At 38.8% G+C, this 17,620-nt stretch overlaps 1 protein-coding gene and 1 long non-coding RNA gene across 7 annotated transcripts; one reads left to right on the top strand and one right to left on the bottom strand.

The window, feature by feature from the left end:
• Positions 1-1,524: 1,524 nt before the first annotated feature.
• Positions 1,525-10,948, bottom strand: ccne2 (cyclin E2). 6 transcript variants are annotated; one of them, XM_042424663.1, is made up of 12 exons: positions 10,026-10,186; positions 8,906-8,944; positions 8,232-8,313; positions 8,011-8,064; positions 6,814-6,956; positions 6,090-6,225; positions 5,844-5,990; positions 5,425-5,520; positions 4,490-4,624; positions 4,291-4,402; positions 3,988-4,145; positions 1,525-2,928 (listed from the first exon to the last, which is right to left on the bottom strand). In XM_042424663.1, exons 1-12 carry the CDS (start codon positions 10,169-10,171, stop codon positions 2,818-2,820), a joined length of 1,359 nt encoding a protein of 452 aa, XP_042280597.1. In that variant the 5' UTR covers positions 10,172-10,186; the 3' UTR covers positions 1,525-2,817. The 6 variants fall into 6 exon arrangements, with proteins under 6 accessions (XP_042280597.1, XP_042280601.1, XP_042280603.1 ...); XM_042424667.1 differs by lacking the exon at positions 10,026-10,186 and adding an exon at positions 10,500-10,948 and having other exon boundaries at positions 1,526-2,928; XM_042424669.1 differs by lacking the exon at positions 10,026-10,186 and adding an exon at positions 9,832-9,959 and having other exon boundaries at positions 1,526-2,928.
• LOC121906020 lies at positions 4,334-5,005 on the top strand. The gene is made up of 2 exons (XR_006098515.1): positions 4,334-4,423; positions 4,509-5,005. It is a non-coding gene; the product is annotated as an uncharacterized LOC121906020 (long non-coding RNA).
• Positions 10,949-17,620: the final 6,672 nt, after the last annotated feature.

The raw sequence follows: 17,620 nt of genomic DNA on the forward strand, positions 1-17,620 counted from the left end.
TATACTGTTACGCTGTTACACTATTACACTGTTACACTATTACACTGTTACACTATTATACTGTTACTATTACACTATAACACTGTTACACTATTGCACTGTTACAATATTACACTTTACACTGTTACACTAATACACTATATATTTTATCAAACTGCTAAAAAGTTCAGTTTTGGGCAAAATCCTTCACTTTGACTTACAAATTTCAGAATAAAATCAATTTTATCAAACTAGTTTTGAGTTTGATGCAGTTAAATGGAGATTATAAAGCTGTTTAAAGTTCCACTAAAGAGACATTTTCCCCTCATGGTTTCAAATAAATAACAGTTTGAGGCCCGAAGAGGTAAAACTGTCGAATATTTCACAAAAACACAAAGATTCAAACACAAAGTTCTGAAATATTAATTCAATTTATGTAACAGAACTTTGTTCTTTCTTCTCTCCTTCCCAATCTACCATCTCAAAACCCCTCAGATTTCTTTTATGACCCTTATAAACCAGCTCAAACCAGCTCCTTTATAAACCAGTTCAAACCAGCTCCTTATAAACCAATTCAAACCAGCTCCTTATAAACCAGTTCAAACCAGCTCCATATAAACCAGTTCAAACCAGCTCCTTATAAACCAGTTCAAACCAGCTCCTTATAAACCAGTTCAAACCAGCTGCACCTCCAGCAGCTACAACACTACAGATACACTGACTCATCAATACTGTTAAATGTATTTAATATATCAGTCACAGCCTGATTTTCTGCAAAACCAGTAGTTTTACTTTAATACTTTAAGTACATTTTACTACTAATACTTATGTACTTTTACTTAAGTGGATTTTTCATGCAGGACTTTTACTTGTAATGGAGTATTTTTATATTGTAGTATTGATACTTTTACTCCAGTAAAGGATCTGAATACTTCTTCCACCGCTGGTCCAGCAGTTTAAGATCCCCTCCAGACATGTTTTAATAAGTATATAAAATACTCGACTTTGAATAATAATGTGTCTAATGTGGTTTTTCCACAAAAAATACTTCAATTACCTCGTTAAAATCCTTAAAACAGAATCTCCTCCTTCTCCCTCATTAAAGATCCAGAATCTCTGAATATGTAAATATTATTTATTTCTAAAGTTTTCCTGCTGGACACCAGACGTCTCCTTCATCACACTTTGGCTCTAGTGCTGCAACTAAAAATGATTTTGATTATTTTCTTAATCATTTTGTTTATAAAATGTCAAACAGTGAAAAAATGCCAGTTATTTCTTAAAACCAAAAGATGACGTCTTGTTTCGTCTATAATTTAATTCAGTTTATTGTCTAACAGTTTACTATGTGGCACATGAGAAGCTACAACCAGCAAATATTTGGCATTTTTCTTTAAAATGAGACTAAAATAATTATCAGAAGTCTTGTGGATTAACTTCCTGTCAGCTGGCTGATTGGAGCCAATCAGAGCTGCAAACTAGTTGTGATGTCACTTCCTGCTCGTAGATACTCACTTTATTTAACAAACAGACCGAAACTCTCGTCTCACTTTGCTTTGTTTATTTAAAACATTCCAATATAAAAGAAAATTACACATTTCTGAATTGCTCTATTTACAAAAAAAACATACATTCTTCAGCATCTACATACAGTTTTACATGGTTCACTTTTTGTTCACTGCAGTGTCTCCGTCAGCTGTGGAAACTTCAGATTTACAGTCACAGGTTTGTTTCATCTCAACAGCCTTTTTGGCTCGTCCAGCTTAAATTAAATAGCTGTACAGTTCATGTTGGCTTATTTAAAAAAAAGGCACTAAGAAGAGGACAAGCTAGTGTACAACATTTAATAAAGGAACTGTAATTCAAACAGGTGTCACACAGCAAAAAATCACAGATAGCTTTTTGCCTTTGGCAGTGATCAAACTGAGCTCAATCATCACTGAAAGATTCTTTTGTTTTGTTTTTATACATATGAACACGTACATACTAAGGCTTATCAATAAATACAAGCACTTAAATGAAAAATCAAACTTTACACAATTGTAGGCAGTTTCCCTACAAAACACACGTCAAGTTTCTCAGGAATGTAACAATAAAACTAAGAATTATATTATCGAGCCACAAACGTTGAGCTGCAGGTTCTGACTGATTACTCTTATGGCTCATATCACCACGACAACGCCGCCGCGATCTGTGGAAGATAAATCATTGGTCCTCTCGAGGGGGTGGGGGGGAACGTAACCAGTGTAAATACGCACATTTACACACAATTCAGGGGTTTTAAATTAATAAAACTAAACTAAAGTTCCTCAGTTCAGAGCAGAATGAGTTTGTACTAAAAATGTAGAAAATGATTCTTCTTCATTTCCATGTTCCTGAGAATCTGACTGAAGCACCATTTGAAAGCCTTTTGAGCTTCAAATTTTTAAGAAAAGCACCAGTAAAACTCCCAGTTAACACCTGACGGGTATGAAATGTTTCTGTTTCTTCTCTACTTCACATCAGTAGAGTCCAGTCTCTACTTTAGGCAAAAAAAAATAAAATCTGTTAAACAAACAGAAAATAGTTAAAACAATCTGGTTACCTGACAGAACTTTGATCCCTGATAATCTCCATATTTGTCATTTTTTTTTAGACTGAAAGGAATCAAAGTTCAGATTTAGTGTTTAAAAACAATAACATCTGCTACAGGAAGTGTGGCGTTTCCTAGAATCCTGCGCCGTCGGTTCGGGAGCTGACGGAGCTCCGAGAGGTTCGTCCGTCACTTCGGGTGTGTAGAGGTAGCGCGCCTCGCCGCTCTGCTGCTGCTGCCGCCGCCGCCGCCGCCGCTGCTGCTGCTCAGGGATTGGCCGGTTTCTCTGTGCTGTTGGGCGGAGTCAGGATGGCGCCCACGGGGGCCGGCGACAGCTGACAGTCGGGGCTGTCGATCCGACGCTCGTGAGCTTTTCTCTGCAGGAAGGAAAAGTAGAAATTTCAACTTTAGTCACAAATTATTATAAAAAACAAGAAGCTTTAAAATGCAGAATTATTCAGAAACTTTAATATTAAAACAAATGGAAACACTGAACAGAATCACACACGGAGTCACTAATCACCAGAACGACGCGTTAATATATTCAACAGTTTTATATTCTTGTGATGAGAATAACGAGTCTTCTTCTGTTTTCAGTTCAGTCGCTGCTGCACATCGGAGCCTCTGAAGACGTTTTTATTCACTTTGTTGATTTTTAAAGAGTTTTCTAATCACTCAACTTTCTGAGTTTCTAACCTTTGTTAAGTGTTTAAAGTCTTAATGAGCCACGAGAACAAATTAAAGCTGATCAACAGGAATTTAATCAGCAGCTGTTTTGAGAATCCAATAATTGTTTCTGGCTGCAACGTTTCAAATTCTCATTTGTGTTCGTCAGTTTTAAAATATTCAATTAACAGTCATAAACAGTATGACAGTTTAATACTTTAGTCTACTGAATGTTAACCTGCAGATTAAATCATTAATGAAATATAACTGCAGGTCTAATTTTAACTCTGGAAGGATGGAATGATTTTGTACTAAATTCTTCTTATTACTCAAATATAGTCACAGAACAGAAGATACTGGTTTGATTTACTGCAGGAACTAAACTGTATCTTCAGATGAACTTTTGAATTGATCTTTATTCAGGTAAGTGACAAAGATCTCAGTTCAGATAATTACTGTGATCAATAACTTTCTGACGGCTGCTTTTACATGAGGAGGTTGTTGGGTTTGTTTGTTAGATTTATTAAACAGCTGATGAGTTGTGTGAAAACTCAAACATGAAAAGTTGAGACTGAACATCAGATTCATCATCTCACTCAGAACTAGTCGATCAAATGAGTTAATTTAACAAACAGTCAAAACTTTATTCCTCAAAGTAACGTGTTGGAAAAATATCTGAAACAGCAACAAGTGAAATGTTGCAACAGAAACCATGTTGTTGTGTGCTGGACTGGCTGTGTTCTGGTCTGTGTGCCGGTCTGTGTTCTTACCAGCAGGTCCAGATAGGCCACGTGTGTCTGGATGTTGTGTCGGTCGTCGGCTTTGACTTTGGTGAAGTTCTTGAGCTGAGGTTTGGGTTCAGATCGCAGCGTGTCCATGAAGGGAGTCATCCACCGGAAACAAGGAGCGACGCTCTCCCACGTCAGACCTGACACACAAACACACGTCCGGTTAGTCAACGATGCTGCCGGCAGGAGCCCAGAGAGGCAGCAAGAACAGCAAATCCTCTCAATGTTCACACTCTGGAGACTCGTGACGGTAAACAGACGTGCAGGTGAGAAAATCAAACGTACCTGAGACTTTATGAACGACGTCGAAGGTGGAGAAGTGGCAGAAGGCGGCTGCAGCGAGAACGCTGTAGCTGTAGTCCAACGAGTTGATGTCCATCATACACACGTCTAACAGCTGAAACACAAGAGGTCAAAGGTCAGTTTGTCTCTGATTGGATGAGTGAGTTAGTGATGCAGGTGTGAACAGGTTGTGTTTTCTCACCTGTGTGATCTGGATGTAGGTTTCCTGAGGAAACTGTGGAACCAGGAAGTTCTCTCCGTCCGTCTGAGCCTCCACCTGAACGTAAAGCTTCAACCAGGAGATCGGCGTCTCTGGACACAGATTCCAGTCCAACGCCTGCAGGACGACAAACACACAAACACATTAATATCATCAGTTAATGGAAAACACACACAGAGCTGCTGCTTAGATGATGATCAGATGTTAATTTAACTTGTTGTTATTCTATTATTCATGTTTTTCCTTCCAAATGTTCAAAATTCAAGTTTAATTTTCATCATTTCTGCAGTGCAAAATATAACTTTAGAGCAGAAATGATTAATTATTAGTTGCAGAATCATTTTCTTGATTTATTGTTTTGTCAAAATGTCATAAGATTGTGAAAACCTGTTATAAACTTCTCATGTGACATATGTGTCATATTTAATCCAAACAGTCCAGTATTCAGTTTATGATCATATATGACAAAGAAAAACATTAAAAAGAAGCTGAAACCAGCATATTTGACATTTTGTTTTAAAATAAACTGACTGAAACAATTATTCAATCATCAAAATAGCTGCAGATTCATTTTCTGTTAATCAACTAAATCACTGCAGCTCTAATGTTCTGATTCAGTTTAAGCCAAAATGTCAAATATTTACTGGTTTCAGCTTCTCTAATGTGAAGATTTGAAGCTTTTATGCTTCATATGTGACAATAAACTGAAGATCTCTGAATTTCTGACTGATTGGAAAAAATACAAACTATTTTAAGAGTCACTGAATTATAACGAGCATTAAAGGTTAATTGATAATGAAACACGGACACTTTAATACGACCTGGTGTGTAACAGAGAGATCATTTAGATATGTTATGTTACATTAATGTAGGAGTAAACCGTGATGTAACTGATGAGTTCTCAGAGTGTTCGGTACCTTCAGGATGTGCAGCTCGGTGCACTGGATGTCCCACATGTCGCAGGCGCCGTCCGTCACGTAGGCGAACTCACAGATTTTAGGAGGATAAATCTCCTGAAGAGAAGCAGAAGAAGAAACGTTTTGGTTTAGAGCTGATGGTTGGATGTGAATAAAAAGATCTAAAAGATTCCTCTGTGGACTGTTTCTGTTTCTGCTGATTGTCATGTGACCTCAGTGATTAAAACATGTGTCTTATATAAACTGTGAGTCAGTCACATGACGCTCAAATGAATTAAAATACCAGAAACATTGAGAGAAATCAATTACGTCCATGTTTAAACTTCTTGTGATATCAAGTTGCAGAATATTTCTATAAATTAATTCGTCTGGCGTGTACGTGAGTCGTGGTGGGACGGCGAGGAAGAGGAGGGACTCACCTCTATCTTGGAGGCGATGAAGAGCGTGGTGATGCCGATGAGCTGCAGGTAATCCTTGTTGACGTTCTGCTGAGTCAGCATGAAGCGGTCGAAGAAGTCCTGAGCGAGGTAGGCCGTCTGCCGGTGGAGGCTGTAAACCTCGCTCACCTGCACAAACACAGTTAAACCAGTTAAACCAGTGAAACCATCAGACCCTTTGTGTAATATTTGAATAATAATAATAATAATATTTTATTAATGTCTGACCTCCAGCAGCCAGTCCAGCAGGATGGCTCTCATCTTGGGCTGCAGTTTGGGATGCCGCTGCAGGTAACTCTTATCATGAACGTACTTCAGCTCCTTGTTGAGCATTTTGATCCAAACGTCGTCTGAACTGGCCCAACTGGAGATCAAACAGGAGATTAAACATTTTAGTTTCATTTAACTGGATATAAAAAACACATTTATTCTTCATGTTTCTATTAAACAACACTGACTTAAGAAGAACTGAAGCATTGAAACTCTTTTAATCTTTAAGCTGCAGAGATGAAATACTTTGATCAATGAAATGATTGATTGTCATGTTTATAGTTGCAGCTTCTTTGTCCTACATGACAGTAAACTGACCAACTTTAGATATTTGACAGAAGAATTAACTGAGTTACAGTTTCACCATTTTAAAGACAAAAATAATAATCAATAGTTAACTGCAGTCATAAATACTTCAAACTGTGATTCATACTGTATTTGTGAGGAAATATTAAACTTTTGAGGAACAACCTGAGTTTTAGAAATTAAATAAAGAGTTGAAAACATCTAATTACAGTCAGATTCACTTCTTTACATTAAAACATGTGAAGCTTTAATGTTAAAATCATTTAATTTAAGTGTTTGTGTCACATGAGATGAGAACATGAAACCAGATGAGTTCAGATCATTAACCGGTGAATACAGAGTCGGGTGTGAAGTGTCGACGGTTGTAGAAACAGACCTGAGACGAGGGATGGGCGAGGCCTTGATGAAGAGGTTTTTGAATCTGTACTGCTTGAAGCTCGACGGGTCTGCAGGCTCCAGTTCTTTGTGAGGAGTTTCTATGAGGACGCAGGGACTCGCTCCGTCCTCCGACCAACACTTCTGAAAAACAACAACAACAACAAACACATGAAGATCAATAAAGACAACAGAGATCAAACACAACAAGCTTTCAACCACAAATCTGATCAACAGAGCAGAGAGAATCCGTCTGCTGATATTTTATATTTCTGATTAAAACAATCAATCCATCAAACTGATAAATATCATCTGTGATAATCTATAACAGACTTGTCTTACTATCTACTGTCTGATACGTCTATATGTGTGAGATCCTTCATCTTTAGCGGTCGGGCGCCATTTTTACTTTTATCTCTTTTTCATATGTTACCTGTAGCTTTATAAAACTCTACAAACTATATTTTCTCAACTAACTGATTAATCATATAACCAACAAAAAGCATCAAATCTCCACATGTGAGGAAGTTCAAAGCATCTGTTTTAGTATTTTAAGCTTGAAGAACAACAATCAAATGATCAAAACAGTTGAATTTTATGTACTTTAATCAATGAACTGTTGCAGCTCTAATGTATTTTAATATAGTGCATGAACGAGGCACAGCAAAGGGTGACAAAGGGATCGTACTGAAGAGATTTAAAACAATCCGAAAGTGCTTAAAAAGGGAACAAAAAACATCTCAAATTTAAAGAAGTATCATAGAGTTCACTAGTGACACCTTGTGGTGAAAAGAAGGTAAAGTTGCTGCAGATTTCTGCTGCTGCTAAAAATCTCTTGAGTCATTTTAACTTTCTTGTTCAGGTCATTGAGACAATTCTGTTAAATCTGACTTAAAGTTATATTATCCAACACATAGAGGAGGATATAAGACGAGGGTAAAGACTCACAAAAATACATAAAAATGCAGAATATGACACATGAACTGGAGGACAAAATGGAGGCTCTCAATAGAGGAAACTATGAAACTTTCACACTGAAAACTGATGAAAATACTCAAGCTAACACTATACATCAGGGCAGGGCAGGATGCAGCGGGAGGGAGGAGGCACAAAACACAGATAATAAACTAGTAACACACACACATACGTCCCCGTCTCATCTCTTATCAGCTACACACACACATGTGGACACACTGACCTGTATTTCATAGCTTTGTTTCTTGGTGGCAGGTTGTAGTTTCTTCTTGGAGGGCTGAAGAAAGAAAGAAATAAATAAACCGGTGAGCCGACAGACAGAGACGACATGTGATAAAGATGAAACTAACAACACGTCAAACTTGGGCTACGATGTCACTCTGCGTGTGTTTAAGATCATCCTGCTGTTCGACGAAGGTCACAAATACCGAACGAGACACAAACCTCTGACTTCCTTTTCCTCAGGGGGCCTCTCACAGTCGGCTCAGGTGTGTTTGAATCTCTGGCTTGCAGTGTGATGCGATCGCTGAAGTAAAAGAAGAAAAAAAATATATATAAAATTACATCACAAGTATCACGGCTTCAAACATCATATTTCACACAGGAAATAACACAGTCTGTTATTAGAGGCCGGATGAATGATGTCAAATGTTATTGTAGACAAAAAAAGACGAATGTTGTCAGAAACAACACTTTGATTTCCTTTAGTGCCATTTTTTTGTAAAAACTTTATTTATAAAACTAGTTTTATTGATTGTTTTCAGTGAGTTTGATGAAGCCAACAGCTGTAAGCTGAGTTGCAACGATCAGTCCATTTACACACGACTGAAATTAATAAATCAATAAAACAATAATGACCCTGAACTATGGACTAATATCATTTATCTGTTTACTTAATGTAATGCAGAACATTTCATATCTGCATCAAACATCAGGTTTGATTCCTCCTCATCTTGCAAGACATGAACCATGTTGTGATATTTATCTGAATATATAGATTAATCAATATTATGCTCATATTTTCAGCGATGTTGCCCAACCTTAACCCTCCTAATCCTCTTTATAGAGCGAGGACCCCTGTTGGCCCCCCAAGACCACCACTGTAAAGAGATTCTTACCTGCGTCTGGACATGATGTTGACTGAATTTATGGCTCCGCTGCAAAGACAAAAAAGAGAGAGAATCATTAGATTTAGATAACTTTAATGTTTATGACAGAAAGAAACTTTTAAAAAGGATTAAATGTAGCTTATGTAAGATGATGAGACCAGAAGATTCAATTAAAACAAGTCTACTGAAACCATTTCAAGACCTCATGAGGCCATGTTCTGGAGCTACTGGGCCTAATCATCCCAAACACTCAACATGTTATATATGTTACTCATGTGAGGTGGTATAAGCCTGTAATAACACAACACCGAGTAAAATAGTTAATATAACGTTATAAAGAGCCAAACAAGCTCCTAGAAAGTCCAGGAAAGACAAAAATATCACAAAACATCAGTTTACAGGCAGGGTACCAACTTCTGAGCTGGCTAGCTTAGATAACAGATACAGATTAGCTTGTGACCATGAATAAATGGAGCCAGAATAGCTCCATAAACGCAATAATAGCCGACTGACCAGGCTGAAACTATACAAGGGAAGACCATGAAGCACAAACTGTATCATAAGCAGGTAAAACATATATAACCGTGTGTTAAATAAGAGCCAAACTAGCCTGCCAACTTCTCAAAGCTAGTGTGGCAACTGCAGCCAAAAGGGAGGGGGGCTGGTTGTTCCCTCTATTTCAAACAAAAAAAGCTCAAAAAATACCGCATTTCAACGCTATTTCATCACATCCAGCGACAAAGCACACGTCTCCGAGCAGCTCTGGTGTACTTTGACTGTGTGAAAACGCCAAAATATGAAGTTTATTCAAGGATTGAAACTCAAAGACGCGCCAATTTCCGCAGCGCTAAAGCGGGAGGATTTGAGTCCTGCCTCCCCGGACCTCCTCCAGGTCTGCGGGGGGAAAACTAGTGGAAAATACCGCTAAAACGCACCCATATCGACTTTATACCATCCTCCACTGCTAGAAGAAACTTATAGGAGCTACATATTTCCACCTCAAGCTTCTCAAAGTCCAATAAGTGCTTCAAAACCGAGTCAACAGCGAGGCTAAGTTGTGGAGGGGAGCTACTGTAATTAGCAAACTTAGCCCGGTAACTGCTAACTAGGTCAACAATAACCAGCTAACCCCGATATGCAGATAAACTGGTGATCCACAGGGTTTACATGCAAAGTGCTGGATGCTTGCTTGATGCAGGAAAAGAGGCAACAGAGCAAAGAACAAGCTGAAAAAAACACTTTAGATAGTTTTAAAGTTAGAAGCGCCGCCTCCATGTTTGTACAGATGAACTCCACTAAAACTCCAAGTTTTCGGTAAAAGCATACTCAGGATGAACTTCAATTAGTAAAGACAAGGAAGATAGATTATTCAAGCAGTGGAAATAGCTTAAAATAATGTAAAATACAAGTTAGAAGCTGAGTTATGGATGCAGTCCCTCGGTTGTCCAGATTTAAATCCACTAATCACGAAACTACGCTAGAAAAAAAGGCAGAATCGATTTCTAAACTCACAATATAAACAACAGAAAAGCTTCAACAGCTGAAATATGTTTTAAAACCGCATAAATGGGTTTAAATGTGCTCTGCGGCTCCGAGGTCTTACCTTCTCAGTGAAGAATGAATGAATGGATCAGCTGTGGCGCCGGCGCCAATCCTTATATCCGCATCTGCCTGCCGCTACCCACTGCGCATGCCCGTTCCCGGTTAACAGAAACGCGCTAAATGTTTAAATATGAACCGATAATTTCAGAAACGAACACAACAAAACGGTTTAAATGGTGTTAAAATACTCTCATCTTCGTTTTAGTGTATTTTAGAAGCGTCAGGACGCGATTTAACGGCGTTTTCACGTAGTTTAACCGGAGCTTACATTCATTTTTAACGGATACCGTATCGTAAGAATGTTTTTTGATGTAAACACGACTTTCTATACGTTCCGGTTAAACTTTAACGATTCGGTAAACGCACAGAAACTAACTAACACCGGAAACACTCGGTAATTTCTTCACTTTGCAGAGATTTTTGCATTTTTTTCGCGGCACAAAAACGGCTTCCGCGTGAGCGCTCCGCCTGTGGGTGGGGCCTCTGTGACGCTCAGCCAATGAGGCAGCGAGCCGGGAAAGCCGCGTGCTCCCTTCGCAGAATGTAAACAGAGTGAGCACGTGGGGTTGCTGTCAAACAGCCGGTGGAGAAAAACTGCTGCTGACATTTGAGTTTATGTCCGTTTTTAACTTGTTATTAAGGCACATATTTCATATTAATAACCATTATTTCATTGATAAAAAACATACTTTTTATATTATACTGTATAAAGCTTTTACGCAATAAATATGACTAACTTCAAGGTACAAACTGAAAAAATGTATCCCTAAAAAAGTGCCTGTATACTAAAATGATATTGTGTTCTTATTTAGAGCTGCAAAAAACGATTACTTTCAGAATTACATATGGATAAATCGTAAGGTTATTTTATTGATTAATCAGTTAGTTCTTTGGTCTATAAAATGTCAGAAAATAGTGAAAAATGACCGCAATAATTTCCCAGAATCAAAGTTGATGTCTTCATATTAGGGCTGCAATTAGACAGACAGACAGATAGATACTTTATTTATCCCCAAAAGGAAATTTCAATGTTACAGCAGCTATCACATGAAATGAAAAAACACACATAGCTTACAAAAACACACAATGAAGTGTGTGTGTGAATTTCCATATATAGCAGAGCTGAAGGCGCCTCCGACTGAAGACACACTGTTGTCCGACCAGCGTGTTGTGTAGGGGGGTTGTAGTGTTGTGCATTATGTTGTGCAACTTGTGCAACATCCTTTTCTCCACAACCAACAACCAACTGTAGTGGCTCCAGGTCAGTCCCCGGCACAGAGCTCGCCTTCTTTATCAGTCCGTTCAGTTTCATAGAGTCGCCGACTCTGAAGCTGCTGCCCCAACAGATGGCTGCAAAGAAAAATGGACTTGTCACAACAGACTGGTAGAAGAGTCTGCTTTGTCCCTTCCTGCCGACAGCCTCAGTGTTACATTTACAGTCCGGTTTGTTGTCAAGGTGAACGCTCAGGTATCTGCAGCCCTCCACCTCTTCTCCCAGGATGGAAATAGTGTTTCACGTAGTCCTGATCCTCCTAAAATCCACAACCATCTCCCTTGTCTTGGTCACATTTAAAAAAGGACATGGTTGTTCCCCACACCATGCCACAAAGCGGTCCACCACTTCCCTGTACTCAGTCCACCACTGACACACCCCACAACTGCAGAGTCATGTGAATATTTCTGCAGATGACAGGACTGTAGTGAGTAGTTTGGAAGTTACTGGAAGTCTGAGGCATGCAGGGTTGCTAACCACCTGCTCAGCCGCACAAACTGTAGTCTGTCCATCATGTAATCAAGCGGTCTATATTCATTGAGGGCAGATGGAGAAGATTTCTTTAAGTACAGGAACCAGGCAGGATTTCTTCTTGAAACTTCTCCTGGCTCAGGCTAAGGTTAAAGAGCTCCAGTAGCACATAGCTGGTCTCTGGGGCTGATAGCATCCGGTCTTGCAGATTTTTCACTTGACTGCTGGAAACAGACAGGCGGGTGGCGGGCGGGAGGTGTAGAGGGGGCCTCAGTGTTTCTTGACACGGGGGGGAGGTGTCGATGGCGCTATGCTGAAGTCCATGGTGGGGGTTGGGTGGTGAGGGAAGGCACAGTTTGAGTCTGCTGTCTTGATCGCCAGGGAGGTGTGAGAGGGAAGCAGCTGTGGGGGCAGGGAGGAGGAGGAGGAGGCAGCTGAGGGTTCTGTGCTGAACCTGTTGAAGAACATGTTTCCCCTTCACCTTTGAAGCTCCTAATCTTTTTCATTCCTGACCAGAAATCCCACGCGTGGTTTCTGGAATTTGCTCTCCAGCTGTTTCCTGTATGATTCCTCGGTCCTCCTCAGTCTCACTTTCAGCTCCCTCTGCATGCCGTCCCCGTTCTTGCAGGCTCTCTGCCTCTTATTCAGCAGCAGGATAAACTCCTTTATCACATTATGTCATTTTATGTGGAGATATAGATTTATGTTGTGATGTCAATTATCTGGAAAATCTATGAACAATTTAAAAATGGGATGGATAAAATAACCAGACAATGTCTGTTGTGGCAAATGCTGTCAATTAAATACCTGATTCTTCATCACACTGGGGAAAAAAAATCATCAAAAAACACAATGGTCTAATGGTATATGCAGGTCATTCATAAAGTATTCAGACTCCTTCAATTTTTTCACATTTTATGTCTAAGACTTATGCTAAAAAGCGTTTAAATTCATTTTTTCCCCCATTCATCAGTCTACACTCAATACCACATAATGACAAAGTGAAGACAGAGTTTTAGAGATGTTTGCAAATTAATTAAAAAGAAAAAACTGAAATATCAAATTGACAGAAGTATTCAGACCTTTTACTCAGTACTTAGTTGAAACATCTTCGGCAGCAGTTACAGCCTCGAGTCTTCTTGGGTTTGATGCAACAAGCTTTGCTCACCTGGATTTGGGGATTTTCTTCGATTCTTCTCTGCAGATCCTCTCTAGTTCTGTCAGGTTGGACAGGGACCATCAGTGACCATTTTCACTACTACTCAGGGCTCTGGCTTGGCTACTCAAGGACATTCAGAACGTCGTCACCTTCCTGCTGGAAGATGAACCTTCATCCCAGTCTGAGGTCCTGAGTGCTCTGGATCAGGTTTTCATTAAGAATCTCTCTGTAATTTGCTCCATTCAGCTTTCCAACAACCCTGACCAGTCCACCCAGTCCCTGCCACTGAAAAACACCCAACAGCGTGATGCTGCCACCACCAGGCTTCACTGTTAGGATGGTACTGGGCAGGTGATGAGCACCGCCTGGTTTCCTCCAGACATGACGCTTGACCTGAGGCCAAACAGTTTAATCTTGGTTTCATCAGACCAGAGAATCTTGTTTCTCTCAGTCTGAGAGTCCTTTAGGTGCTTTCCTGCCTCTTTCACTGAGGAGAAGCTTCCATGTGGACACTCTGCCATAAAGCCCAGATCGGTGGCGTGTTGGTTGCTGTGATGGTTTTCCTTCTGGAAGTTTCTCTCATCTCCACACAGGATCTCTGGAGTTCAGCCAGATTGACCATCAGGTTCTTGGTCACCTCTCTTACCGAGACCCGTCTCCCTCGATGCTCAGTTTGGCCGAGCGTCCAGCTGTAGGAAGAGTCCTGGTTGTTCCAAACTTCTTTAATTTAAGAATTATGGAGGCTGCTGAGCTCTTGGGAACCTTCACTGAAGGAGAAATGTCTTTGTAGTCTTCTTCAGATCTGTGCCTCAGTTCCTTCAACGTCATGTCTTAGTTTTTGCTCTGATATATGTTGTCAGCTGTGAGACCTCATATAGACAGGTGGTGTGTTCCTTTCCAAATCATCCAATCAATCAAATTGACCACAGGTGGCCTCCAGTCAAGGTGTAGAAACATCTCAAAGATGATCAGGAGAAATGGAAGGAACCTGAGCTAAAGTGTCACAGCAAAGGGTCTGAATACTTCTGTCAATGTGATATTTCAAACATTTCTAAAATTCTGTCTTCACTTTGTCCTTATGGGATATGAAGTGTAGATTGATGAGGGAAAAAATCAGTTTAAATGATTTTATTATAAAGCTGCAACATAACAAAATGTTAAACGTTTCCATTACGTCCTGTAGTTCTGACACAATTAATCAATTGACCAAAATTTAATTGCCAACTATTTTTTATAATCAACTCATCATTTATCAAATCAAAATGTCAAAGTTTTGTTTGTTCCAGCTTCTCCAGTGTGAATATTTTTAGCTTTTCTCTGTTTTATATCACTGTAAAGTGAACAGGCCTCCCTGCATGTACACTTAAACCTCTGCAGATGATCCAGAACACGGCAGTGCGTCTGGTCTTCAATCAGCCCAGAACAGCACACGTCACCCTGCTGTTGATATCCCTCCACTGGCTCCCAGTTGCTGCCCGCATCAAATTCAAAACCCTGACACTTGCTTACAAAATAGCAACTAAAGCAGCTCCTGCCCACCTGAACTCCCTCATTCAGGTCTATACTCCCTCCCGCCCACTACGCTCTGCCAACGAAAGGCGTCTGGTACCACAACAGGGCCCTAAGTCACCAGCAAGACTCTTCTCCTCTGTAGTTCCCCGGTGGTGGAACGAGCTACCAAACTCTGTTCGATCCGCAGAGTCCCTCTCAATCTTTAAGAAAAGACTAAAGACCAAGCTCTTTCACAAACACCTCTGCACTTGATGAACTGTAGGGTGAAAAAAAACCCCCAAAAAACCCAACAACAACAAAAAAAAAAACATGCTTCTATGCACTCTGTGGACTCTAATCATTGCCTTGTTGCGCTGCCTGTTGGCATCTACGTCCTATTGGGCCCAAACTTAAGCTTTATGGCACTTACTGGTGTTGTTGTCTCCTGACTAGATCCCTGCTTGTGTTGTATTAGTCTCATATGTACGTCACTTTGGATAAAAGCGTCTGCTAAATGTAATGTAATGTAATATTTTCGGGTTTTAGACTGTTGGTCAAAACAATATATTTGAAGCCTGGGGTCAGAGGAATTGTGACATATTATTAACTAAATGATTAATACATATTTTTTTAAAATTGACAGATTAATGAATAATGAATTTCCACAGCAAGGCTACAGTAAGAGATCAGCTGAGATGTGAAAGTGTTAGTTACTGTCTAGTTAAGTGGAATCAGCAGCAGGTTTCATGCTCGTACTATGATGTTCATTCTTGTATCCAGGAAAAATATTAAATGTTAAATGAAATGAAATGATCATTGACTTCATGGAGGCAGAAGAAACAAAGAGAGACGGAGGAGCTGCGTATGAAAACATTTATTTTAGGCTAATAAGAGATCACATGTATTAACTATTACAGTTTGAAAACAAGATGACCCCACTTTTTTAATTAGCATTATTTTTTTTTCTGACATCAGAACAGAGTGAATTGATCTGTCATACATCCAAAAAAATACAAAGAAGGAGACCAGTTATGTTTGATAAATAATAAAAGTTAACCCTAAAATTCCTACACCTTTTATTTTATTTTATTTTTTTTGGCAAAGTGCTGTATTATTCCAGTAAACTACAACAAAAAAAAGCAAAATTTCTAACACTTGGTGAAAAATAAAAATGCCACAAAATATTCTTCACACTGTTTTTTTTTGTTTTTTGTTTTTAAATGAACAACAGGAGAAAAAAAAGAGGTTTTTGCTACATCATTCTGTCTGGTTTGTTGAGTCATTATAAAACCTGTACAGGAGCAGGATGGGGGGGGGTTGGGGGGGGGGGACAAGCTTCCACCGAGTGGTGCATAGTTGGTGTCTGATGTCTTGTTTTCTTTATTTACGTCCACTCGGGACATACAAAAAAAAAAAAAAAGAGAGTTCAAGTTCTTCATTGATGCATTGTCGTTACAACATTTCAACCTGGAAGGCACGTGATCCACAAATTTCAAGGCATTGAACAAAAAAAAAAAAACATTATAAATCCCTGTTAGTCTAATGATAGAGAGATGAAACTGAAAACAGAAACTAAATAAAAACAATAAAGTCTCCGAACAGCACGAGGAGACAACAAATCCTCACTGCATGTCTCCTCCGATCCCTTCTGTCTTTTAGTTCGTCCTTTTCAAAACATTGTAGTAACACAAAAAAAAAACATATAACATCATCCATGATTGCAAAGCTCGATAGTAGAGAGAGACACACATTCGAGGAAAAATAAAAAGAAAAGCTTAAATACACCAGAGAGAATCACTCCATCACTATCATCACGAGTATTTACAGCGAACCATACAGACGCCTAACAAACGTTTGTTAGTGCTTTCTTATTAATGCTACCGTCCCGTCAACACAACCACAGAGACACAAACTCCAAGTCAAGATTTGACTGAAGATTCAGGAAAAAAAAACAAAAAAAAAACAACCAACACACACACTGCAAAAAGTCTCATCGCGAGAAGCCACTGAATCTTCACTGAGGCTCAAAATCCTGTTTTTATTCTGTGTGTTCAAACCTCACAGACGTTTATATTTAGTGTCCGAGCGTCTTCAAACAGTATCAACGCCCCGAACTTCTACTTTAAACTGACTTTCTTTGTTTTTAATCAGCCAATAAACTGGATTTCTTTGAGTAAATCAACAAAATGTGAAATTAGAGGTTTTCATCTCTTTCAAGATCACAAAAATAATCAGAATTAGTGAATTTATGTTGGCAGATTTTACACACGTCTCCAGGAAATTGAGATTTTAACAGTCAAAGTGAGATTTGATATGGAAGTCCATTTCCGCCAAGAAAAAAAACAAAATAAAAGTTAAATCCTAAAAAAAAAAAAAAAAAAAAAAAAAAAAAAAAAACCTCATGGTAAATCAAAATTAGAGATACTCTAAAGTTTGAGATAATAAGTCAAAATTTTGATTCCTTAGATATATTTTAACCACATTTTTTACTTAACAAGACAATATTTTTTAGTTAAATATATATATTTTTGAGATAATAGGTCATAATCTGACCTACTAATTAAAACTTTTTACATTATTTTGAGTTAGTAAATCAAAAATGTGATATATATATATATATATATATATATATATACATTTTGGGTTAAATAGGCAAAAACATGAGATAGTCAATAAAATGTTTGACTTTTTTTCACAATTATGAGATGATAAGCTGTAAATTATTCAA

Source organism: Thunnus maccoyii, chromosome 10, assembly GCF_910596095.1.
Source record: "Thunnus maccoyii chromosome 10, fThuMac1.1, whole genome shotgun sequence".
Classification (NCBI taxonomy): Eukaryota; Metazoa; Chordata; class Actinopteri; order Scombriformes; family Scombridae; genus Thunnus; species Thunnus maccoyii.

Coding starts and splice junctions, on each gene's coding strand:
- ccne2 (XM_042424663.1), bottom strand. CDS start 10,171: ATGGAGGCGGCGCTTCTAACTTTAAAACTATCTAAAGTGTTTTTTTCA. Junction 5,991..6,089: donor TGCTGGACTGGCTGCTGGAG/GTCAGACATTAA, acceptor GTGTTTGTGCAG/GTGAGCGAGGTTTACAGCCT. Junction 4,625..5,424: donor CCGAGCTGCACATCCTGAAG/GTACCGAACACT, acceptor GTCGTCCTGCAG/GCGTTGGACTGGAATCTGTG.